General features: G+C 37.7%; 1 protein-coding gene across 3 annotated transcripts in view; it reads left to right on the top strand.

The window, feature by feature from the left end:
• Positions 1–18,637, top strand: part of Tenm1 (teneurin transmembrane protein 1) — an 873,613-nt gene extending 854,976 nt beyond the window's left edge. For all 3 annotated transcript variants that reach the window (XM_051141408.1, XM_051141407.1, XM_051141405.1), the window contains 5 exons: positions 6,876–7,172; positions 12,396–12,783; positions 13,723–14,943; positions 15,453–15,595; positions 17,406–18,637. In XM_051141408.1, coding sequence (XP_050997365.1) covers positions 6,876–7,172; positions 12,396–12,783; positions 13,723–14,943; positions 15,453–15,595; positions 17,406–18,164 — 2,808 coding nt within the window. In that variant the 3' untranslated portion in view covers positions 18,165–18,637. The remainder of the gene's footprint in view (positions 1–6,875; positions 7,173–12,395; positions 12,784–13,722; positions 14,944–15,452; positions 15,596–17,405) is intronic.
• The last annotated feature ends 8,471 nt before the right edge of the window (positions 18,638–27,108 follow it).

Below are 27,108 nucleotides of genomic sequence, written 5' to 3'. Positions count from 1 at the left end.
GCTTTAGGAGCTACAACCAGATTGCACCTTGCTGTGTCTGTGGATAATCATGTCATATGAGACTTATCTTAGTATTGAATTCCAGAGTTCTTTATAAGATTTCATAGAGTGAGCAGCAAAATCCTGGAACCACCACCTGCTTTATTTTCTTTAGAAAAATAAATAATGAAAAAAAGCATTTAAAACCAAACTCATAAAATCAAATAGAGTGATTATATACTGACAAGCAAAAATAAGCAAAGACTTAAACCCTCACCGGTGATTTCCCTCTATTTAAAGATAACTGAAAAGGGCACAGGTTGTGTGTGTGCATGCGCGCACGCGCGCGCGTGTGTGTGTGAGAGAGAGAGAGAGAAAGAGAGAGAAGGAGAGAGTGTGTGCGTGCGTGCATGCGTGAGTGTGTGTGTGTGTGTGTGTGTGTGTGTGTGTGTGTACTTGTGCATGTGGAGATCAGAGATCAAAATGGTTTATTCTCAGAAGTCAACTACCTTGGTTTTCTTGAGACAGTCTCTCAGTGAGACCCAAATCTCTCCAATTTGGCTAGGCTTGCTACATAGCCAGCAGAAAGGAACTTCTCGTCTCCAACTGCCCAACCCTAAGATTGTAAGTGCACACACTGTGCCTGGCTTTCCTTACATGGCTACTAGGGGTCAAACTCCTTTCCTCGTGCATGTACAGCCATAATTTACTATCTTCTAGCCTCCAGAGTATGATTTTTAAATGCAACATGTGAATATTTGTATGTGCTCTGACATGCTTGAGAAAACGCTTGCTGAAACAGAGGGTCTGAAGTTGGCAAAGAGTAGAGAATTGAAGAACATGGCAGATGTGTAGTAGAATTCACTTCTATGTTCAGAAACAGCCTAACAAAGCCATCAGATATAGGGTTGGCCTTCTCATTTCTCACCATTTCAGCTTCATTCTTACCGGGTTTGAGGGAGAGATTCATTTTGTGAGAAGTTATGTACAGAGATAAGAGATATATTAACCCACCTTTAAAAAGCATCTACTTTTCAGTGTTTCTGCCCCTTAAACCCAAAGAGTAATCTGAAGGCAGAAAATTTCAGGCACCAAGACTGATGAATGGTGCTGTGTTTTGGAATGAAGGTTTCCTTGGGGTCTTCAAATCATAAAAATTACTGTTTCTTGGGCTTGAAAGAGCCTTACTAAAATAATTAGGATTAAAATAGTTTAGATGGAATTATTATTGCACATATGACTCACCTATGCATAAGCATTAATGAATGCAACAACTTTTAAAATATGTGTTACAAGACTACACAGACAAAATAATCAGTAGGAAAATACTTAAGTAAGAACAAGTTAATATAGAGTAAAAGGTGTCCAGATTAAATGGTATGACCAAGTTCAGGTGAGAAGAATAGACTGTGAAAAAGAATTGCCATGCCATGATTTAAGACATATGCACTGCACAGTCCATATTAATAAGAGTAATATTGCTGTAAACCATAGTGACAACAGCATTAGAGGAGGCCTCACTAGGTGTATCACCATATATTAACTTATTCACCATCTATAGCGTCTCATCCTCATTTTACAGGTAAAAAGCAGAGTTTGTATAATTACTACGTGGTGATTTCAGGATTTGAACCCAAGAAGGCTGGCTCAATAAATCTGAGCACCTCCTAAAATGAACTCTTCTAGCACTAAGATTTTGTGGAATGTCAGTATAAAGAGTATCTTAGGAACAAAATTGAGAAAAGAAATGGGGGATTGTAAATGGCTATCCCAGGCTAATAGTAACTCTGAAAACACGCTGTTTCCTTTATAGGCAACCCTAAAATAAAAGCAGACCTGAGTAATCTTTTGATTGTTAAACTGGAGATATCAGTAAAACATAAAAACTGTTGAATTAATGTACTGATTGATCTTTAAAAGTCCTATACTAATTACCTTAAAACTAGTGGAAGTAGAAGAGCAAGGGCTACTTTAAAATCAGCTATGATCTTTCTGCCCATTCCTGTGGCTTCATAAAAATGCAATGTGGTACAGCTTCAAAACTTTGACGCCGTTTGGCCTGTCTCTTAGTCACCTTCTGTCTTCAGCAAAATGTAACAGGTAATTAGGTTATATTATGACCTGGAATACTAGGTGGTCTCCTTGGCAGTTTTATCCTCCTTATAGAGGAAAGAAAAATAAACTGCCATAATTGTAGCTCTAGTGTGTGTGTGTGTGTGTGTGTGTGTGTGTGTGTGTGTGTGAAAGAGAGAGAAAGAGAGAGACAGACAGACAGACAGACAGAAAGAGACACAGACACACAGAGAGACAAAGAGGGGGGAGGGGGAGAGAGAAGAGGTAGAGAAAGAGTCCTTATGTGTGTCCTTGTGTGGGTGCGGTTGTCATGTGTCATCAGTTCAAACCTGGAGAATTTTCTTTGGTGTAGCAGCTATTAAACAATTCCAGTTGGCTATTGATTGATCAATCTAATATAGCATTAACCTACTATCTGACTCCATTACATATGAAGGCTTGAAAGAAGTTTTCTCTTAGCTAATTAAAACACAAACTCTTAAGAAAAAGCTGGAAGTAGAGACAGAGGATAGTTGCCTCTGGAGGCCCTCCTCCCACCATCCACACATCCATACCCTTCTTAGGCACTTTCAGTTTTGCTGGCAATACCATGCACAGCTCACCAGAGTGCATTCTCCCTTCTTTCCTCTCTGTTTCAACTGTAAACAAAAACCAATTCCCTCTCCTTAATATATTGGGAAAAGAAAGCCCTAATAGAAAACAGAGGACCCATGCAACAATGCACATCTTCCTCTATTTAAAAACTAAGCATGCCCATCTTTCTTGCCACAAAATACTAACAGCTGCCAAATTCAAAGGTCCCATTCATTGTACCACTGTCCAAAGGTGCCCTTTATAACTTGGGACTATTCTTGCTCTCTCTTTTCCAGGAGAGAGACCAGTATAGATTGTTTGGAAATACAATAGAACTAAGGATTGTTGGTCCACGCTTGGATCAGGAACTGTTGTCTTAGAGAATAGCAAGCATGTGTATGAATATGGATTTTTCCAGCCTTACCCTTGACCTGAGCAGATTTCTTATGTGTAGTTTCCACAGAGAATGAATAGGGGGAACCTATAGGATCTTTTATTCTTAATCCCTTTCATTCCTTGCTGAATTTTATTTTAACTTCCAAGCCCAACTTTGGAACTAGTGTTTCAGGAGCATCGGAATAGCAGCATTGGAATATCGGGGTACATTATTCTGAAACACAGAAGCACTGCTGTAGAAGTCCCAACAGACAGAGAAATGACATTAGATAGAGTCTCCCACTGATGACTTCATAGTGGATTTTCAACACTGATCATTGCTTGTGGCATCGTAATGACTTTATTAAGAAGTGTGTTCTTGAGTACTAAACATCTCTCAGGCAAATAAAACCGCAAATTTAGTTGAACTGAAAACTGCTTGCTACTTTGGCTCTTTAATGATCATTATAACATAAATTGTAATAGTTATGACTATCTCTGGGAGTACATGGGTATTTTGCAGCTGTTATAAATAAACAATATTACAGTTGGAGATATGTGACTATAAAACCACAGGAAAAGTAGTTGAAGAAAGAACACCTGGTTTCCAATAAGCTTCCAAGCCCCAGGTATCACAAGACAGGAACTATGTGCTTTTTGAATACCTTTTCTAGTGACCACAGAAGGCTAGTGTATGTTTCTGCAATACAACAGTATACACATTTGCTGCAGACAGTTTAAAAAACTCATAAGTCCTATACCCTCTGAGAGCAAGAGCACTTTTACAAATTAATTTGAGTAATCACTGATCCTCTGGATAGAATTTGTGACATGGAAAAGTTGGGTCCCTTTTTGCAGAAGTCTCAAATTAAGGGAAAATAACATTAGCCTTGACTGAGTGATGAAACTGAGTCCAAAGCATGTTTTAAAGACCAACTTCCACTTTCATGTAGAAAAAAAAGGGCAAATATCATCAACAGGCAATTTGTGGAAGATACACATGTAGCCAATAATTTTTAAAAAACAGATTCAAACACATGTTCGTTACCAATCGAATAAATGTGAATTTCACAGCAAAGTACCATTTTCCCACTTTCATCTTCAGAAAACTTTACTACCAATGTTACTAAGGATAAGATGAGGTGGGCTCTTCCACTGTTAAGTGGGATAAGAATTTAGTGAAATCTTGTGCACAATCTTGTGCAGTAATCCCTCAGATCACATCTGGAGCCTTTTAATCTTTGTCATTTAATACAACGTTTTTATTAAGATCTATGTTGTAGAAATATTTATTTACAAAAAATGTTCACCAAATCATAATATGCAAAAGGAAATGAGAACAAGAATGCTAACTTCCAACTGTGGGAGAATGAATACACTGATATTTATCATGTAATAAAATGTTATACAACCATTAATAGCCATATATCAAGAATATATATTAATGTGGGAATGCTGGCAATAAGACATCAGCTGGAAAAGGAAGACAAGGCTAAGAGCCATCCTATTTTTATGTGTTTAAATGTATGGAAAAATTTTGCTCCCAGAGTAAGATGAATGGAAGGAAATGCAGTAAAGAATTAGTAGAAATTCTCCTTGGATGGTAAAATTTCAGATTATGACTTCCCATATATGTTTCTTTATTTTCCAATCTAGAGAAATTGGGGGGAGGAGAATCTCCCTTTAACTCAGGGAATATGGTTGAGGTGATCATTTGGGGGAACCAAATTATATCAGGTTTCTGACAAAGGAAAGACAATATTCTGATATGAATGGGGACCTTGTAGTCATCCAGGCCACTAAGATAAAAAATCTTTCTGAAATTGAAACTGATTCCTGAGAACCCATAGAAGTTACACATTTGGGTTTCAAGGAAGTGTGATAGTCAACGGAGATTATACCTCAGTGTCCTTGTATGTGTTTATGAAATTTTTGAGGAAGCAAACTTTATAATTTTCAGGTAAAGGGATTCTTGACCACCAAAGTTAAATGTTAGCATAGATCTGGAGAGATGGCTCAATGGTTAAGAACTCTTGTTTCTCTTGCTGAGAACCTGAGATCAATTCCTAGCACTCACATGATAGCTCACAACTGTCTATCGCTCCCAGGAACTCAGGTAATTCCCATTTATAAAGTCAGCTAATTTAAAGACATAGCTTTAAAATTAACAAAGTTCAGTGGAATGAACTGATGGATCAGTTTAGTCTGGCTGTATTTAATAGAGTCAAATCCGAATGCACAGTCTTTGTTGTTTTTTTATTTTATTTTTTGCTCATATCCCATTGAGTAGTCATTTAACATTCTGTGTGGGATTGTGCTGACAATTCTTACCTATATAAATATTTTACACCAAGCCGAAATTGCCTTGACATTTGACACATGGGCTTATTCACAGGTCTAAATAAAATGAGAAAAGTGATCATTAATCTTATGTATTTTTAAAATAGTGATTACTGACTTTGTACAGTTTCCTAAGAGCCTATAAATGTGAATCTGTTTATATTTTAGCAAAGCTCTGTTGTATAAAATGGTAATGTCACTCCCATTTCATAGATAGTAAAATTAAGTGCCAGGTAGGGGAAAAGATGACTGGTATGTAGAACAGTAATTGAGTCAGTCTCCCGAGTCCCATTCGTTCCTATGTATACTTTGCAAACGCTCCTCTTTTATTCTTGCCTTCAATTCTACTAGATACACTTGAACTTTCTTCCCAAATCACAGCATCTCCTCTGAAAACTGAGTGAGGAATACATTATAACACTGCCATTTTTCAACTTCATATGCCAATTTATTCAAAGTAAAGACCTACTGAAAGTCAAAGTTAATTACACCAAACTAACTAAAATTTAGTCCATTTAAAAACCTCTTCCCAGAGTTCTACACACACTTTCTTTCAGAGTTTCCCTTTTATTCAGGGACTGAACTCTCTTAATGATTAAAAACCAAGAGCTACTTTTTCCTACAAAACAGAGAAAGAGACAGAAAGAGACAGAGAGAGAGAGAGAGAGAGAGAGAGAGAGAGAGAGAGATTCGGTACTGTGTTTTCTGAATGATTTTGCCATAATCAGCAACTCATAGTAGAAATTAAGGTGGCTCTGCCAAACACTGATATTTCTAGATAAAAACTAGAAAACTGGATCACTTGTCCAGTTACTTTGAAAAGCCACCAAGTCTTTTTGCTTACTTTTAATTGTTTTAGTAGGTCATTTTCGTTATCTGGATCTCTCAGGAGGACCTAGCTGGATTTCATCAAAGCCATGTACTACAAAGTGATGTCATTGAGAAAGGCCTTGAATAGATCTCAGTTGGTGTCAACTGTAAGTTTCAAGGTGCCTAGAGATGATTCTAGGAGCATCCTGTGCCCAGACAAGGCCAAAATGTGATTGTGTGGGCTTCCCTCTGAGTTTCACTATGAAGTAAAGTTCACTGAGCCCAGATGAACATAAAAATCCAAGGCAGCAAACCCTTCATGAACCTGATTGAGCTCACTATACTCTTTTATTTTCTTCCTGATTGGCCACTTGATTAGTTACAAAGGGTGAAACAAGTCAGGAACCCTCATTCTCACTCATATCTAACTCTCAGAAAAGATCGCATCATGATTGAAAACTGTGGTGGCTCACTTAGGGCTTTAGTTGAAGAAAGGTGATCATCAGCCATATGATGAAGGTCCAGGTTATACGAGGCACTTTACCAGTCCTTCCAGGATCATGAGAACCTAAAGATAACTGCTAGATGAAGCCTGTGAAACCACGAGAAATAAGAAGAGAAGGTGTCTCCATCATTGGAGAGCCCAGAGAGGCTTCAGGAGTGTGAGTACGCTAGATTATGAATCAAAGAAGTGTACAAAGTGTATTTCACCTTTCTTTTTGTAGGCCCACAACAGAAACCTACTTTCCATTGATTTTGATCATATGACCCGCACGGGGAAGATCTATGATGACCACCGAAAATTCACCCTTCGAATTCTTTATGACCAGACTGGGCGACCTATTCTGTGGTCTCCTGTAAGCAGATATAATGAAGTGAACATCACATATTCACCTTCAGGATTAGTGACATTTATTCAAAGAGGGACCTGGAATGAAAAGATGGAATATGACCAGAGTGGAAAAATAATCTCAAGAACTTGGGCTGACGGGAAAATTTGGAGCTATACCTACTTAGAAAAGGTAAGTATGTGGAAGAGGAAATGAATAAGAATATTGAAAAAAGTCTGCATTTTCAGTGTATAAACAACAAAAATCCATTGTGAACCTGTAAGGCTGGACTGTTTTTCATCTGAAAACACCCACATCCCTACCCTCTGCCAAGTAGTTTTTCAAACCGAAGTCAGGATAATGGCTTAGCTTTCTACTCATTTGAGCTTATTTGTTCATCCCCTTGGAAAGGTATCTACATTATTATGAAAGCTCATACTGAGAGAAAATAGCCAGTGAATTCCAACAGTCTGTGTTAATGTACCTCAGTTTTGATAAAAGGTGTCTTTCTCAACAAATAAGGATTTTTTTTAAAGCATAGCCAGTGAAATTTTTGTTGTACACATTTGTGGACTAATTCTCAAAAGTAATTAGTCTTTTTTTTTTTTTTTACTTTAATTTGTATTTTTTTATTTCTTTTTTTTTATTAATTTATTCTTGTTACATCTCAATGGTTATCCCATCCCTTGTATCCTCCCATTCTTCCCTCCCTCCCATTTTCCCATTATTCCCATCCCCTATGACTGTTCCTGAGGAGGATTACCTCCCCCTGTATATGTCTTAAGGAAGAGTGGCAGGGAGTACTGATTGGTTCTACTCCTGTATGTACTAAGTCTCCACCAGCATGCTCAATGGGAGCCTGTGCCCTCTGTCTGGAACAAAAGGATTATAATCCCACCACAAGAACCACTGGTGACCCATTAGCCCCTACACAGAAGAAAGGTTTTCACTCAGGTCATTACCAGTAGACAATAAGAACAATTAATCTGCCATTGCCAAGTCTGCTTTCCTCCTAAGACAGGGAAATGTTTTCTTCCAAATTCAGTCATTTCAACTGAATTTGTCATTCCTGAATTCACTCACAGGGAAAGTAGAGGATACTTTCTCTCTCCGGAAAAATTCCAAGGTAATCAGTGCAAGGCTGCCCACAGTATCTCTTAGAAGGATCACCAAAGTTTATGGCACACATGTCAAAAAGGGGAACAACTTGTGCACTTCTGACACAACTCTCAAAGTTAGGTTTTCCAAAAACAGTGTGCTGGAGGCTCCATGCTATCAGTCACTTTACTACTTCCCAGAGTTGGGTGCTGTATCGGGACTATTATGTGATAAAACAAAGTTTGTTAAGAAGCAAAAGAGGCCTAGTCTTCTGCAGTAGCCTCCCTGGGTCCTTCCCTTCTGGGAAAGCTTTCAGAACGTGCAATCTGTATTCTACACAGGGGAACTCTGCATCTCACAGAGCAAATCTTTCCTCTGTTGAATTTCAACAAAGGATGACTGGGAAAATCCTGTAGCTTAAGGGTTACAGAGTATCTAATGCATCCAAATATTTGGTAGATCTACACTTAGTCAAAATGTTTCGTACTTACTAATATCTTTGCTATATATGTAGATTAAATATATATGTAGATTTCAAAAATGGTGCCACTGACTTAACAGTTTTCCTTCCACAGCTCCTCCATGTAAGTTGGGACGTAGCCAACAATCCTTAGGGGTACATGGCGGGTTATAGCCTCCAGAGCACCAGAGTGTGACCATCTGAGGGAATTGCCTGCAGACAGTAATATCTAGGCCTCCCAGGACTCTGTCTTTTATGCTGCCTATATAATATCAAAATAATCTATTGGAAAATTAAAATTCGGCCTGACATGCAGTTTTCTCTGACACCAGTGAGGAGGTATGGTCTCCTCCAAAGTAACTGTTTATTTCATCACATTTACTTCAGAAATCACATAAAACAAACTTCGTATCTATTCTTTTCTATAAAATAAAATATTCAGTGGGCAACAGATCCTTAAAGCAAAACAATATATGGTAGTACATATCTGTATTCCTAGTTCTAACAAGGTAGAGGCAAGAGAATCACAAATTCAAGACTGCTGTGACCCTTTCTCAAAAAAATAAAGGGAACAAAAAACCAAAAAAGGAACAAAAATGCTCACAAGACCTAAGACCTTGCTGACCTAGAATAATACAGCAAGAGAAATTTCAACAACTTCCAATTGTTTACCAACTAGTGAAACAAGCCAAATCGTTTGGCCTTTTAATTATTGTGCCTTTATTTCATATGCAATTTATTCTTTAAATAGAATAGCCACTTGTTTAAGCAACCCTATTGTGCAAAAGTCCAAAGCCACGAAATACATAAAAGTACTTATCAAATGGAGGCATTCATAAGATTTCTAATTATGTCATCCATATTTTTGCCATAATTTCTTAATTCATTCTGAAATTCATTTTAGGAACATTATTATCACCAGTAATAAATAACTAATTCACTGAACAAATCCCCGACTTAAATGAAATAACTTAGTATAAAGCACAAAAATAGCTAATTGAAAAATAGCTCGAACTTTCTTCAACTGGATGGTAAATCAAAATAAGAACAAATGAAAAGAAAAGAGAAAAGAATGAAATAAAAACATCTTTGAAATTTGGATTCAAAGAAAACTAGGGAAGGAAGGTTGGAGTTTTATGTCCTTTCTCAGGGCCTTGCTATTCTGGGATTCCTTTTGTTCCTTCTAATCCTGTCTTTTAACATGGATGTTGCTACTACATTCTCTCAGTGGAATAGGGGAAGGGCAGGGATGAACATATAGGAAGAATGCTCAAACTTTCAAATATATTTTTCTTTACCCCAAAATACTCTGGCATTACGTCTGCAAAGTTTCTTGCCACATTTACACCATGGTATGTTAAATCAGCATCATCACACTGGGTTTTTTTTTAAACCTAAGCATGCAACAATTTTGTAAAAAATATATATATAGTTCGACTTTCTCTAGAGTAGGTGAAAGTTACACATACCGCTGCTTTGTGAACAATGCTTTGTACTCATTAGGAGAAAAATAATTATTTGGCTAATGGCTGTGGTTTCTCAAATAGTCTCTTCTCTATTAAGAAAATCAATTATTATTTCTTAGTTTTTCTCTATGTACTCATTAGTTTTCGGCTTAGATTTATGACACTTCTCCAAGTTAATTATATTTTAGAGAACAGTGCAGCTAAATTTGTATTATATCTAATATAAATCTTTCAGTTACCTAAAATCACTCTTACAAGCTCCATTTTTAAAATGAACTTAACTATATTTTATAATCATTTAATAAGAAGGTTTAGTTTTACACATTTACACAAAATTGCCTGTCTGTGGTTGCTTCCAAAGGCTTACTGCAGAGACCGAATAACAATCTTTGGCTGGAGTTCCCAGGTAGCCCCACACTGCCATCTGGTGGTCATTTGGATGTTATACCTTTTCAAATTTTTACTTTCATTTCTAGTCTTGTTCAAATAAGTATACAGCCATGATTGATCTCTTTTATTTTCCTTCACAGAGATTTCTTTTACAGTATAATAATCTATTAAAAACACAAGCCTCCCACTCTGTTATTAAAACTACTAAGGAGTAGCTTTTTATCCTGCAGTAGCACAGTGGACACTGGATAGACTCGTAAGCATTGTTTTGGAACAAACTGGTAATAATACCAATCCAAAGTGAAAAAGCAGCCAAGTAGGGCTAAGTGGTATTGTGACACCAAAACAATTGCATTCTGGAGGTTTCTAATCATATCTTCAATGTCTTTGCCATTAGCGGAAATGTTCAAAGCAGACTTTGGGGCGGGGAGGTTGAAGGCAACTCAGAGTCGGCACCACAGAGAAACAAGCTTCAGGCACTGGCTTGCTACAGGCTATAGGAAGCCAACAGAGCAAAGAATACAATAACAATGCAGTATAAATTTTTGGCAAAGCTAGTACAGTGACTGGAATAGGCAGGATGGTGCTGGATAGTGTGTGGCAGCCATATGGTGATTGTCCCTGGCCCACACCACAAGTGACAGATGTCATTTGTTCTTGGCAAACTGACAGGAGAGAGTGGAAAAGAGAGAAAATCAGACTTTCAGAGTGGCAATAATACAAAGGTCTTTTCACCAATTACTGCCTCTACCCACCCACCTCAATGTTCTACCACCTGCTGTTCCATTCATAGGAACAATTACTTCTGGTTCTATGGAGTTTTACATGGATGGAGGAGAGAGGGCCTCTCTTTTTGCCCCCAGGCCTGCACAGAATTGCGTCTTTTATTTCAGAGGGTTTGTAGGTCACAATGATAGAACTACAAGATGTGGCAATCTGCAGGTATTCGGTGGGTAGTAAGCTTCCAGGATTTGGACATCTGCCTCTGAATATCAAGCATAATGTTGGTGAAAAAGAAATAATGGCTAAATGAGCAAATAACCACTGATTTCGTGCTATTGGCATGCAACTGAAAAATCAATAATTCCCAGAAGGATAGGAGGCATGTGCCGTTGCATAACAGGTATACAATATTATATCGTAATTCTGTCATTTTTAAAAAGTCATGTTGCATATGTTTAAGTAATTAACATCCACAATTATTTGTGTGATTTTCATGTGGAAAATGAAAAAATGCCTATCATTTTCACAGCATAAAGTTCAGAAGTTGAGCTTAACATTTTTGTTTGGTAATTCTCAAAAGGTTCATACTCTCTTAAAGAGTTATTAGTTATTTAGAGTGTCCAAGGTGAGGGTTTTTTTAATTAAAAACAAAAGTTAAAGCACTGAGAATGTTGCACAGTGTATAATAGTGCTTGCTACACAAGCATGAGGACTTGAGTTCAAATCCCCAGTGCCCCCATTAAAAAAGCTGGGCATAGCTTCATATTTGCCTATAGTTCCAATACTACAGGGGACAGAGACAGACACGGCAGGGGGGCCTTACTGACCACCAGAATAGCTCTAGATTCATTGTCTGCATCCCCCCTAATGCTACAACCCTTACCAGAAGTACTTCTGAACTATCTTCCTGATTTACCTGGCCAAGCCTAGTCATCATTTAGGTCTCAATTTGAATGTTCCTTCCCCAGGAAGTTTTTCTCTGTCCTCATAAGCCTGGGATAACCATTTTCCTCTACTTTCCTGAAGTCATTTATAAATCCCCTGTCTTAACTCATTTCACACTGTATTATAACTACTTGGTTACTTGTCTTTCTCTTCCACTAAACTGCAAATTCCATGACGGTAAATTCTTTACTACTATGTCCACCAGGATCTGCCACTGTCCCTGGCACATAGTAATTGCTAGTAAATTTGTGTTAAGTGGATAAATGGGTATTTTTTTTAATCTCATCAAGATAGTGGTACAAATTACAATATTTTGTTTTTGTCTCATTTCAGTCTGTGATGCTTCTCTTACACAGCCAGCGGCGCTACATCTTTGAGTACGACCAATCAGATTGTCTGCTGTCAGTCACCATGCCTAGCATGGTGCGCCACAGCTTACAAACCATGCTTTCAGTGGGCTACTACCGTAATATCTACACTCCACCAGACAGTAGCACTTCTTTTATCCAAGACTACAGTCGAGATGGCCGACTGCTACAGACCCTGCATCTAGGGACTGGACGCAGAGTTTTGTACAAGTACACAAAGCAAGCAAGACTGTCCGAGATTCTCTATGACACCACTCAGGTCACATTAACATATGAAGAGTCTTCGGGAGTGATTAAGACAATACACCTGATGCATGATGGATTCATCTGCACAATCAGATATAGGCAAACAGGTTTGTTATGAAAGGGGGTGGCATTATACATCAACGTTCATATTCTTTTATATGGTCACATTCATTAAAAAAAAGTGCGAACCTCTCATGCTAACTCTTGTTTGACTGAACAAATTTCCATTTTACTTCTCATACTATTTTCTACTCCAAATTTAAAGCATGTTATAGAATATAAACGTAAAATATAAAAAAATATATTTAACAATATTTTTAAATACTTAAAAATAAATAAAATAAAATAAAACATGTTATAGTCTACTGAAAGCTGATTTCTTAGTAGCATACGATATATTTCTGTCTCTCTCATCTTTCAAAACAACTGCAACTTCAGTACTTATCTTAACCCAATACTTGTTCATATCCACATCTGTGTCTTCCCAAAGATCTGGATATTAGACATAAAGCTCAGAAACCAACTGAAGCCCTGGGTAACCACTGTAAGCCTCAGTTGATGACAAAAGTCAGAACTCTAAAATTTATTTCAGCTTTTGGAGTCATAACATGCCCAAAGCCAGTTATTTGAATGTTGGACATCATGCAAATCTGACCACCAGACTTTGTAGCAAAGGTTAAATAAAATGAACACATTTTGCCACTGATCTTATCAAACAAGCATGTACATAATATCAGTATCTTCTCTCCAGGCTACAGGATGGCTTATTACTTTGTTAGTCTCTAGAATTAATTTTTTCTTTAACTATGCTATGAAATATTTTCCATGTCTAGTGACTAATACTATAAACACACACACAGAGACACGCACACGTATACATGCACACACACAAGCATACACGGATATGCCCAGGCATCAGACATCAAAGACCAATCTATAATAAGATATGATTTTGAATACAAAAGTATCAATACTTAATCAAAAATCTGTAGTTGTTCCTGATTTATCAGATGGCTCTTTTCTCATTTTTATTTTGGTTCCTATAGGACCTCTTATTGGACGACAGATTTTCCGATTCAGTGAAGAAGGTCTTGTGAATGCACGATTTGACTACAGTTACAACAACTTTCGTGTCACCAGCATGCAAGCTGTGATCAATGAGACCCCTTTGCCCATAGATCTGTACCGATATGTTGATGTTTCTGGTAGAACAGAACAGTTTGGGAAATTCAGTGTAATTAATTATGATTTAAATCAGGTTATAACCACGACAGTGATGAAGCACACCAAGATCTTCAGTGCCAATGGACAAGTCATTGAAGTCCAGTATGAGATCCTAAAGGCAATTGCCTACTGGATGACTATTCAATATGATAATATGGGCCGGATGGTCATATGTGACATAAGGGTAGGAGTAGATGCCAATATCACCAGGTACTTCTATGAATATGATGCTGATGGGCAACTTCAAACTGTTTCTGTTAATGACAAAACCCAGTGGCGTTATAGTTATGATCTGAATGGAAACATCAACCTTTTGAGCCATGGGAATAGTGCTCGTCTTACTCCTCTCCGATATGACCTCCGAGACCGCATCACTAGGCTAGGAGAAATTCAATATAAAATGGATGAAGATGGTTTTCTGAGACAGAGGGGAAACGATATATTTGAGTATAATTCTAATGGTCTGCTGCAGAAAGCCTACAATAAAGTTTCTGGCTGGACTGTACAGTATTACTATGATGGGCTTGGGCGACGTGTTGCCAGTAAGTCCAGCCTAGGGCAGCATCTCCAATTCTTTTATGCAGACCTTGCCAACCCTATAAGAGTTACTCATCTGTACAACCACACAAGCTCAGAGATTACATCTCTTTATTATGATCTCCAAGGTCACCTTATTGCCATGGAGTTAAGCAGTGGTGAAGAATATTATGTAGCCTGTGATAATACAGGCACTCCACTAGCTGTGTTCAGCAGTCGGGGTCAGGTCATAAAAGAGATTTTATATACACCTTATGGTGACATCTACCATGATACTTACCCTGACTTTCAAGTCATCATTGGTTTTCACGGAGGACTCTATGACTTTCTTACTAAATTAGTGCATCTAGGGCAAAGGGATTATGATGTTGTTGCTGGCAGATGGACAACGCCTAATCATCACATATGGAAACAGTTGAACCTTCTTCCCAAACCATTCAACCTGTACTCCTTTGAGAATAACTACCCAGTCGGCAAAATTCAAGATGTTGCAAAGTATACCACAGGTATTTAAATGAAATACAATGAAACTGAGCTTGACCTAACTTCTTGCTGGCCATCTTATTGTATAATCTCAATACCTTTGTAAAGATGTTTCCTCTTCATGCCTCACTTTCTAGACTAAGAAAAGGATGTACCTTTTCATCAGATTTAGTGCTTTTGCATTCTAGTTCATTGTTCTTTCCCTTTAAGCTCTTTCTATGCTTTATCCCTAAAAATTTGCCAAAGTACTCTCATAAAACAATCAGTATCATGTTGCATGAAATAAATCCAGTGGCACAATCCATGTGGCCTTAAAACCAGTACCATATTATGAGTGAACTGAACCCAGTCCTAGGATTGTCCACAGGTCAATAGATTTCCCTACATGGGAAAGAATGTTGTTTTAGAATGGATCAGATAAGGGGAAGGGGTTGTTCTACTTCCCATTGTCTAAACACTGACAGAAGAAGCATATATTTCAAGTTTTAAAATGCTTTTTGAATTTTTTTCTTTTAAATTTTGTGTCTCACAGACATTGGCAGTTGGTTGGAGCTATTTGGTTTCCAGTTACATAACGTACTACCTGGATTTCCCAAACCAGAACTAGAAAACCTGGAATTAACTTATGAGCTTCTTCAGCTTCAGACAAAAACCCAAGAGTGGGATCCTGGAAAGGTTAGTACGAATGTTAGTTAAAGAAAAAACAAAAAATAAAAGAAAATCTAATGTAAAAAATGATATTACATACCTTTAATTTTGTCTTTGAGGGACCTTTTGAATGATTTATGAGGAGCCTTCCATGAGGAAAGAATCAGGAAAGTGGAGCATTGAGAAAAAAACTAATAGATTACTTGATGACTGCAAAGAATTGAACGTCTTAAATTCTGAAATCAGCTAGCAACAGCAATAATGGATTCTATATAGAGAAAACTGTGTATTAAGATATCAAAGTGCTGGGTTTTTAACTGCCAAATAATTTCAAGGGTGGTGCCTTAAGAACATGAAAATAACATAATAAAACTGCTTTGATAAGGAAAACATATATAGGTATAATGAACAAAGATATTACATTTTATAGAGATAAAGCCTTGAAAAACTATGAGCACTGAAATGAGCAAGAGTTTGCATATGATTTCGTGAGGACTATAATAGAAAAATAAAGGAAGAAAGAAAATAAAACTGAAATTTGGATAGGAAAAATTATAAGCGAAAGGAAATTCTAAGTAGATACATATTGTAAAGTATGTCTTTTAGAAACAGACATAATATGTCCATGGTTTTTATAACTAAAAGCCATTTTTAAAAGACTATAATGATTAAAAGCTATCAAATACTAGGAAGGTTATTAGTCTTTTCTCTTTATTTCTTAGCAAGTTTGAAAGTTGTCCAAGTAAGAAAAAATATTTGAGTACATATAAAAAGAACAGCATGTCTTTAAATTTTCCATAGTTTTTTCCATTATTTATAAGACTGTAATGACTGAAAGCAGGAACTATGCTTTAAGCATATATTTTCTATCTCAAAGTGTGTAAATGTATAAGTCTATGTGCAGTAATAACCTCTAGTTAGTGTCATTTACATTGCTGAATATAAGCTCTGTGTTTTGAGGGAGCCAGCCTATTGAAAGTCCTTTTATACCCCTCCTTCCAAAGCTCCAGAACATCACAGAAGAAGGGCCACAAAGATCATAAGAAGCAGAGGTTGGAGGGGCTGCTGCAAAAACATGTAACTTCATGAAAGGCAGCTACACTCACAAACTCTCAACAACTCTGGTTGTCTACACCAGACCTATACAAGATCAATCTAGTCAATGCTCCAGCACTGAGGTGGGGCTCATAAGGCCCCAATCCTACTTGAAAAGCTATAGGCACTCAATGACCACCAGGGTAAAGAAATTCAGTTTTTCTCATGGGGTGGGCCTGTGGTGAGTTGCCCATGCTAGAGTAGACAGCCCTATACCTTCATGCATGTGGGCAATACCAATTAGACTAATTAGACTCAGTACAATATCCAAATATAAGAAGATATAAGTTGGGAGTGTGATATAGAGTGAAGTAAGTGGAAGAAGCTGGAAATGAGAAGTAAGGAGTGAATTTGGTCAAAATAAAATACACTCATATTGAATGGGAAATTTTTATGCAGAAACTCTGCCATAAGTAAGAGCTGAAAATTAAACACACACACACACACACACATACACACACACACACACAGTTTTATGTAGCTCTGAAATTGTGGAATACCATGTTTAAACATATTTTCTTACACTCGGCTAAAACAAGATGTAAAACAACTGAGAAGTTGGAACCTGTTAGCCTTCTGTTTTCCCAATCTTTAATGTAGATATTCTAGAGTTTTTAAATAACGACTAAGTGACAACTTAGTGCAAGGAATCACCCTTGCCAGCCTTTCCTTTCCAAAAATCACCAGGCATACAGTTGATATCTAACCCTGTGCTGCATTTGCCTTGTATCTTCTTTCCTAGATGATCCTGGGCATTCAGTGTGAGCTCCAGAAACAGCTCAGAAATTTCATTTCCTTGGATCAGCTTCCTATGACTCCTCAGTACAATGAGGGGCGGTGCCTTGAAGGAGGGAAACAGCCAAGGTTTGCTGCTGTTCCTTCTGTCTTTGGCAAAGGTATAAAATTTGCCATCAAAGAGGGCATAGTGACAGCTGATATTATAGGAGTAGCCAATGAAGATAGCAGGCGTCTTGCTGCCATTCTCAACAATGCTCATTACCTGGAAAACCTGCATTTTACCATAGAAGGGAGGGACACTCACTACTTCATTAAGCTCGGGTCTCTGGAGGAAGACCTGGTGCTCATCGGTAACACTGGGGGGAGGCGGATTCTGGAGAATGGTGTTAATGTCACTGTGTCTCAGATGACTTCAGTGTTGAATGGGAGGACTAGACGGTTTGCAGATATTCAACTGCAGCACGGAGCTCTGTGCTTCAATATCCGGTATGGAACGACTGTCGAAGAAGAAAAGAACCACGTGTTGGAGCTGGCCAGACAGCGCGCGGTGGCCCAGGCCTGGACTCAGGAGCAGAGGAGGCTACAGGAAGGGGAAGAAGGGATTCGGGCATGGACGGATGGGGAAAAGCAGCAGCTTTTGAGCACCGGGAGGGTGCAAGGGTATGATGGGTATTTTGTCTTGTCTGTTGAGCAGTATTTAGAACTGTCAGACAGTGCCAACAATATTCACTTTATGAGACAGAGTGAAATAGGCAGGAGGTAACAAAAGAAATCTCTGCCTTTGCGTCACCAAAGACTGCCTGTTTTTAAAACAAAACAAAAAAAAATTGGTTTATTGTATTGGTTTTCTAGATCAGAACTCTGTATATGTAAATATGGAGGAAAAACATATCCAACTGCCTTTCAAAGTGACAGAAGATGGTATTTTAATATTGTTTGTTTAAACTCTTTAAGAAATGACAGAGCTTTTTAGTTCTTGTGTGGCAGTATTCAAAAGAACACAAGCTGAAGTCAAACAGCTAACACAAATGTTTTCAAAAAGCACCACTTTCAATTTATTGAGCCATGCATATGTTCAACTACATAAAAAGAACCCAAGGCTCTCAATTTCTATTGTGACACCAAGTTTCACATCTAACTGTTGGCAGAACTCACAGGCTACTTGAAAATGTGGTGCAACAGTATCTGAACCTTGCATCTCAAAAGACTGCCAGCCCCTTCACATTGCCCAGATCTTAAAAGGCACTCTAAAATGTCTTCAAACACCATCTCCTGGAGTCAGAAACTGCTTTCCCTCCTTCCCTGATTTTTCCTCCTTGCTTGTTAAAAAGTAAATGCCATGTTGTTGTGCTGTGTTTTGGCGTGTGGTGGCTGGCTTTGGTCTACCATACCTTACTGTGGGTACAGTAAGCAGGCTCAAGAGCCGCTGTTTTGTTTGTGTGTACATGATACCAAAGCAGCTGGTCAATGTGACCTCTCTCATAGAACCCGTTTTGACTCAATTTTTTATCCACTTGCCCAGCTGTATTGGCATCATGTAAACATAGCTTTTATTAACCTGGGTAGGACTTTCTCGTTTATATATAAGGTGTGCTTTGGTCATAGTTCGACATTAGTAATTCAATATTTATACACTAATCCAATGGTTTGTGCACATGAAAGGTAATATACTAAAAAGTGTGATCCTGGTACAATAGAAGAGGCTTTAGCAGGTATATGTGCCTGCATTGTTGATAAACGTATTAAGTACTGCTGCAGAAATTCCTAAGAGCCAAAACCTAGAAACAGTAGACCATGTATTAAAGTGAAAAAGAGATGAAAGCCAGCATAATAATAGTTGCTGCCTCATCATTTCATCCCATTTAGATTAATCTTTCAAATGTACAATTTTGTGTTGAATCTCTCCCAGCCATATGCAGAAAATTGAATTAAGTCCTTCCCAACTTAAAACATTTCAACTAATTTCAGAACAGTTTTTTTTTCAACAATTTTTTACTTTCGTTCTCTGTCTTTAATCCATTTATTTTTATTTAATCATTTTTCCACCTAGGAAAATATCTATTTTCAGGAGAGATTGTTTGTTTCATAATCACTCAAAATGTAGAGCAAGGTCAGGGTTAATGCTAATATCTGCTGCAGCTCTCAATCTCTTATGAATCCTGCTGAGAGATTTGTGCCCATTGACAAAGAAGCGGTTTATAAAATGCTGTGTAATTGCAAGTTGCCGCAAATGAAAATTCATGACAGCACAATGTGCCCAGAAGAAACTTCCTATGAGCCAGCTTCTACCCCCGCATCACCCAGTGAATATTTCCTATGTCTGGAGGAGAATTTATGGTGGGCTGTTCATTGAGATTCTTTCTAGCTACTACCTAAATACAATATGGGGTCATTACCTTGCTTTGTGATGACAGATTCATTGGAAATATGCAAAGTCAGAATCCAGGCTCATGTTAAGTTTTTTTTTTAAGAATCTGACTCTCATTATACAAAGAAAAATGAGGGAGACGGAAATGACCCAGCAAATAGTAGGGGAGGAGGGTATTAAAATATTTCATTGTTAAAACCTTCAAGTTTAGATCATCGCACACAAGAGGGAGGAAGAGAGAGAGAATTCATGATGAGCTCATCATTTACCTTTGTAATTGGAAGCACATCAGCTCAAGATATTGCTAATCCAGACTAAAATCCCAGTCTAGGGTCTTTCCTGAATCAGGCTTGTGTCATCAGTACAGTATTACTCACAGTGGAATACTGAAAAGTTTCACAAACTTGTTGAAAATTTGAATACCTCCACACCAACCTAAAAATAGACCTTAAGTTCCTAGAACCTCTGACGTTCTTTTAAGTCAATGGGAAAATAATTTGTTAACTGTATATAAAAGTGCATTCTTAAATGTGGTGTATTTTTATCACTAACCCAATGTGTCGATATTGGAATCTATTTTGCTTCTATTGTAAGTGATTGCACTCTTTTGCAAGTCACTAGTGATGTATCATTTTCAAACTGTTTTAAACATCCATAGAAACAAATATTTGGAGCTATTCCTTCATAGTAACTACCTTGAACTGTGCAATTCTAGTTTGTAATATGTATTTAGTTAGTTTGTGCCTTTGGTTACCTAAAGTTATATTTGTATTATATTCAGGAAATGCACTTTTTATCACTTACAGCTGTGGTTTTAATACTGCCTTGAACTATTATTGTTCTCTTTACAACTCCTAAAGTTTTGAGGAGGAAAAGAAAAACCAAAAGGGTTTTAGCACTAACAAGGTACAAATCTAAATGAAACATTTTGGCCTTTCGTAATAAGAACATGGGAATCTTAAGTATATTGCTTCCTGTTAGCAGGGTAGAAGGGATGCTTTCACTGAATTTTAGTTCTGAAGTTTCAATGAAAAAACAATTCATTTGTGTTTCCTGATGACAGTGCAGCTTTGAAAAGAAAATGCATGAAAGTTCTCCCATGCAAAAGACAGGTGGCTCACACAACACAGCTACATACCACTCAAGTAGTCTAAAGTGAAAAATCAGTATGTGGATGCTCCTGTGAGGAACATTCTGGGAGTGATGCAGGAAATATTCTGTAATGGCTTCTTTTCCTTAGGCCCATTTCATTTCTGCTTCTTTAGTTTTAATGTGTTTACTGTCGCTCTACAGTCTAGAGATCCAAATGAGATGAAAAGTTCAAAGCTTAAGGGATACTTAAATACATCTATTTTTAGTTGTCATTCTAATCATTATTAATTGGAAGCATGGTTCTGGAAGGAAAGCGAAATAAAGCTCAATCCATTCAAAACACTTGCCATAGAAATAAGTATATGTTTTATTTTTAACCCAACAAAATAATGTATAAAATAAGTGTGTCATTTATTGTCAGTTCATTAGGAGATCTATAATATATAGACTGCATATATATAATATATATAACATAGCCAAATATATGAAAACTTGACAATGTATAATTTGGAATTCACATACTACCTACATAGAGAGGTATAAAATTCCTTTAAAATTTTCATTAGACTTTTGGTTTCCATTATTGTTAACAGGCATCCCATAACTTACTTTTGCATTTTGTTTTTATCTTTCTTTCCAACTAGACCTATTCCCATAGCAACTTTACCTGAGAGTCCAGGCAAAGTTTTTGCATTTCTGCAGATTTGTTTTCATTAAGGGCAATTTAGTTCAATTGCAATGAAAGCAGAAGTATAATCATCAAGTATTTAAAGAAAAATTGGAGAGAATGGAGTATATCATAGCCTGTAGGGAAACATGGCTACAGCTAGGATGCGCCATTCTTGTTTTCTTGGAGGAACTCACATATACATAGCGACCTGCCGGTACTTCCAATCTCAGACTGCTCTTCCACAGCCTTCTGTAAGGTTCTTTATTCTGCAAGGAAAACAAAAACAAAAAAAAAAGAAGCAAAAGAACAAAAAAAAAAAAACAGACAAAGAAAAAAACAAAAAAGAAAAGCAAAACCAAAAAAAAATAAAAATAAAACAGGACTAATTTCAACCACAAAACAGTGACTTACTTCAGTGTGTCCTTCATGTGAAAGCTTTTAAGGACCAAATATACTACTGTGTGTAAGAAGAAATTGCTTCCCAAACAGTAATTGAACATACTTAGAGTTACACTTGCTGTGGATTTTGTCTTGGCAGTTGTCATCTTACATTATTTGTCAAAGGAAATGTGTTTGGCAGTTAAAAATCTTTCCTTAGATTTAGTGGTGGACTTTAACCTCTTAAATAAATGTTAGTATATCAGATTGTGTCCTTGAACAATATTTTACGTGTATGAATCATGACAGTGTCTAAATCTTTACTGTTCTTCTGGCAAAAGCATCAGTAAGAGAAAAGGTGAAAAGAAGTACAGCGTTTATGTCAGAAAAGTACTCTTTTTAGCTGCTTACTTTCTCATGAAAAGTAAAGATGTTTACAGTGTATGCCAAGGTTTTCAGTTTCTATGTAACAACAGTTAGAGGTTCTAATCATACTGAAAATTGTGTTATAATGGCCTGAGCCATGTTGCTAGGAAACAATAGGTTCCAATTTTGTATTCCTGCTCTCCTGTGCTAAAAAGTGACTGGATACTGTACAGGTTCGTGTTCTCTGGCTGCAGTTCAATGGTCCTTTGCATTTTGCTCTGGCTTTCAGGCCAGAAGCATGCATTTTTCTACAAGAGCATCACAACAACATGCTGTAAATATTTAAAGTTAAACATTATGTGTCAATATTTGAAAGAAAAGTACTTTGAATATTTCATTTTTAAAAAATAAAATTGCAATGAACGTTGTGTCCCATTTTATTCATGCGCCAACCTGCGTCCCCAAGTCAGTCTGGTCAACTGAGATAGGAAAAGTGGCTCCTTGGCAGGGAACAATAAAGGCCATATTATTTTGAAAATGTAGGTGCAGCAATCAGAAAGGCACTAATCCTAGGCATACATCTCCTCATTTTTATTTTTCATACAAATAGGATTGGTGACACAAATGACCACCTAATAAACAAAGAAGAGTGGCTGCAGTGAATTTCAATGCCTCCAGGTTATAACTTTTTAAAAGGTTTCCTCTCTTTCTGTGGTGCCTTCCTCAGCAATAAAGAAAAAATTAAATTGAAAAAAGAATACCTGGTGATGGAGAGCTAGAAGTCCAAGGTGTCTAAATGCATTGCCCACAAAAGGATGTTTGGAGGCAGGAGTGACTATCATGCCTGACTGTAAAAGACACAACAGCTCCACATAGACCCTTTACCACAGACTACGACAATTGGCATTCATCACTTATTTTTCATATGAAGACATTTCTAAATGAGACTGGGAAATCCAGCCAATAGGTCTTCAAATGCTTGTTTTGATAAGAATGGCACACTTCAAACCCCTACCCAGATCTAGCCAATGGACAGGATATTCTCCACAGTTGAGTGGAGAGCGGGGTATGACTTTCACATGAACTCTGGTGCCCCACATTTGACCATGTCCCCTGGATGGGGAGACCTGGTGGCACTCAGAGGAAGGATAGCAGGTTGCCAAGAAGAGACTTGATACCCTATGAGCATATACAGGGGGAGGAAATCCCCTTCAGGAACAATCATAGGGGAGGGGAATAAGGGGAAAATGGGGGGGGGGAGGAATGGGAGGATACAAGGGATGGGATAAACATTGAGATGTAACAAGAATAAATTAATAAAAATTAAAAAAAAAGAATGGCACACATATACTGCATAACATTTCTTACTGAAATTTGTCATTTACAACACTCCAAAATTCCCTGCTGTCTTTTCTACTGGTTGATTATACATGATCTATCACTGGCATATATGGGCATTATATTTATATGTACACATATAGGAATATATACTACATATACATATATAGGACATCATATATTCAATATATACCATAAGCAAGAGCACAGCGAAACTACCAAACTAGACCACTCCGTGGGTGGAAAAAAAGGTTTATTTGGGAAAATTCAAGGCTACCATAGCTATCTCTTGAGAGACAGAGAGACTACCAAAGAGCAGAGAAAGCCTTGCTGGTTTTAAAGACATGGATTTTACAGCACGAAGGAGCCTGGAAGTTAGAGAAGTGGTGGGGGAAGCTCGTGAACCGGAAGAGCCCTGGTTGGAGGTTTGGCTAACATGAGAACTAGATACCCCTTTGCCAGAGGTAGTCAGCTGTAAGGGAAAATAAGGGGAAATAGTGGATTTTCCAGACAAACAGAAACCCACACTTCACTAGTTTCTGAGGAATGCCAATTTTAGACTTTGGTTTCTCTACCATCAAACCTAATGTTTACCCAGAATCCAGCCTGAGTTAAGCACAGACTGTAATTTGGACATTGTCAGTGGCACTGGCTTTTTGGGGCCCACCTTGGTCCTAACATACACATGTACAGAAAATGGGGAAGGAAGCAGAAGATGCCCTCATCTTGATACAAGCATTAATACAACGGAGGAAATTTTTTAGTTTCATTTGGGTTTTTATTTTCAAATTCTAAATTCTACCTGACTTATATCTAAAAAAAAAAAAAAGGCAAGAGCTCCTACTTTTAAAAAAGTTTATAGGAAATAAGAGTTTTGTCTGTATTCCCTCACTGTTTACCTTTTCTTTTAATATTTGAACATGTATCATTACTACCTTAAAGTCATGTAATTCTAGTGCTTCAATAATCCAGCGAGATAATAAGATTTAATTATTTTTACCTGGTAAATGTGGTAAAGGTATTAGATTGACTTAGCTACTAAAGTCACATGGACTGTGAATGACAAAGATGAAAAGAAAACACAAATCTCATGCATTCCTGTTTTTACTCCAATACCAAATGTGGCATAGTGAGAAGGCAGTTTAATTGCAGGGATTGGAGAGGAGCATCAAGGGTGTGTGTGTGTGTGTATGTGTGTGTGTGTGTGTGTGTGTGTGTGTGTGTGTGTGTGTGTATTCTGTGTGTTATATTGATAGGTTCTATCTACCCCATTTTTCACATTCGCTACATGAAAACATGTTCTTTTAAAAGCCAAAGGAAGGGCATGAATAATAGTTCAGTCAGTAAAATATTTGCTATGAAATCATGAGGCTTTGGACTCAATTCCCACAACACACATGGAAAAAAGGCTGGGAATATAAGACAGGACCCACTCCCAAAACTAGTTGAGCAACACACTCTAGGAGTAGATGGGGAAAGAAAAAAAAAAAAGAACCAAAAACAAAAACAAAACAAACCTCAAAGGTGGACAGGAAGGAATGGGAGAGTGAACAGGGTAGTTATAAAAGGAGTTTGAGAAGAGACTGTAAATATATTTAAAATACATTAAATGAAATCCTCAAAGAATTAATAAAAAATACTTGGTTGTTTTTGTGTGCTTGCTTGTGATGCTTTGCTTTAATAGCAGTTTGGTAGCATATTCTTGCAAGCCCAACACTGGGGAAACAAAGACAGGCAGAGTCCTGGGGCTCACTGGCTAACCAGCATAGTCTACTTGGTGAGCTGTAGCCCAGAAAGAGAGCCTGTCTCAAGAAAAAAAATAGGTGGACAATGCCTCAAGAAGGATGTGTGAGGGTGTCCTGTGGCATGCACAACTGTTCACACAAGAACAGAAACACACACATACACAGAGAGGGAGAGGGGGAGGGAGAGAGAGAGAGAGAGAGAGAGAGAGAGAGAGAGAGAGAGAGAGAGAGAGAGAGAGAGAGAGGGAGCACTCACAAGTGACCTGCTAAGAATTCAGCCCTTTAGTAGAAATTTGGCCAGTGACCTCAAATTATGAAAGTCTCCAAAGTAGGATAGTTCAATTCACCCCTAGCTGCAAACTGAAAAATAATAAGATCCCATTTCCTGCAAGGGCAAACACAGGTGGCACAGTTGAATTTATAGCACCCTAACAAGAAAACCAGTTTTCATGTAACCTTGAAACACTCAAGGGCAAATCTGAGCTTTATTATTAATAGACCTTGGATTCTGAGCTCAATAAAGTGAATCAAATAAAACAGCCTAATGTCATAACACTCATAACAGATTTTAAAATGTTTCTCACATTTTGAAATTATCCATTCTATCTGAAGAAAGAACACCTTCCATACCAGATGGCTTCATCAGACATATTCTTTGTAGATTTATTCTACCTGTGAACTGCTACAAGGTTCCTTGCCTGTCACAGTCAGACAATTACCTAAGCTTGTCTCCCTAGTGACCTATGCTTCTAAGAACAAATTTCTGAAGAAATGGACAAGTTTTGATAAGCTGTCATATGTATTGTGAGCTGGCTGACATACTTTTTAAAATGGAAATGCCTGTGTCAGGTCCCAGAGAACCTCTGGACAAGTCCCGTTCAGTACCTGTGGCTCCTCCCAGCTCTTCTCACCTGCCTCTCTACCCTAAAGCTCGCCACCCAGGGGCTGGCCTTCCATTCTCCCAGTTTCTCTTTCCTATACAACGTCAGCCATTTTGGCAATGCTCTCTTGGTCCTCTTCTCTTAGTCTTTTGGCTTGCTCTTGGCTTTTTTGTCCTCTTGGTTCTCTCTTTTCTCTTCTTCCTCTCTTGCTCTCGCCCAACCCCATCTCCTCCTGGCCCTGTTTAGTCTGGATGCTTCCAGGTGCCTCTGGCTGGTCTTGCCTAATATCTACACTAAAACCCTTCTCTTTAAACCATTCTTAGGAGCAGTCATGTCCTCATTTTTGTTCAGCATGTGCTACTTTTTTCTCCCTTGACTTGGCATCTTACAGGTATACCTGATGACCACAGTATTTTAGACATAACAAGGATGTGGTCTTCCTGTAAAATTCACCCTATTACATACTAGGTGATAATAAATTTACTTATCTTATGAAAGAAAAGAAATGTGATCAACTTGATGAGTAAAGTCCAGCCAGAGAAAATGGACAGGGGCTCATGGCTGGAAAGTTTAACAATAGTAAAATCAGTGACGTTCTTAACTTTTCCAGGGAATTATTTCAATAGGGTAAGGTAGTCTTTATCAATACTTTAATTTAGTAACAGTGTATGTCTCCATATTTTGTTTGTTTGTTTTTGAGAGAGGGGCAGGGTCTTTCCATGTCATCCTTGCTGACCTGGAACTCACTAATATAGAACAGACTCTCTTTGTATTTTAAATGAATATTTCAAAACAAATTAGGGGGAGCTGGAGAGATGACTCAGCAGTTAAGAGCACTGGCTGCTCTTCCAGAGATCCTGAGTTCAATT

Source organism: Acomys russatus, chromosome X (genome assembly GCF_903995435.1).
Source record: "Acomys russatus chromosome X, mAcoRus1.1, whole genome shotgun sequence".
NCBI classification, from domain to species: domain Eukaryota; kingdom Metazoa; phylum Chordata; class Mammalia; order Rodentia; family Muridae; genus Acomys; species Acomys russatus.
This window is presented reverse-complemented; position numbering and strand designations above follow the sequence as displayed.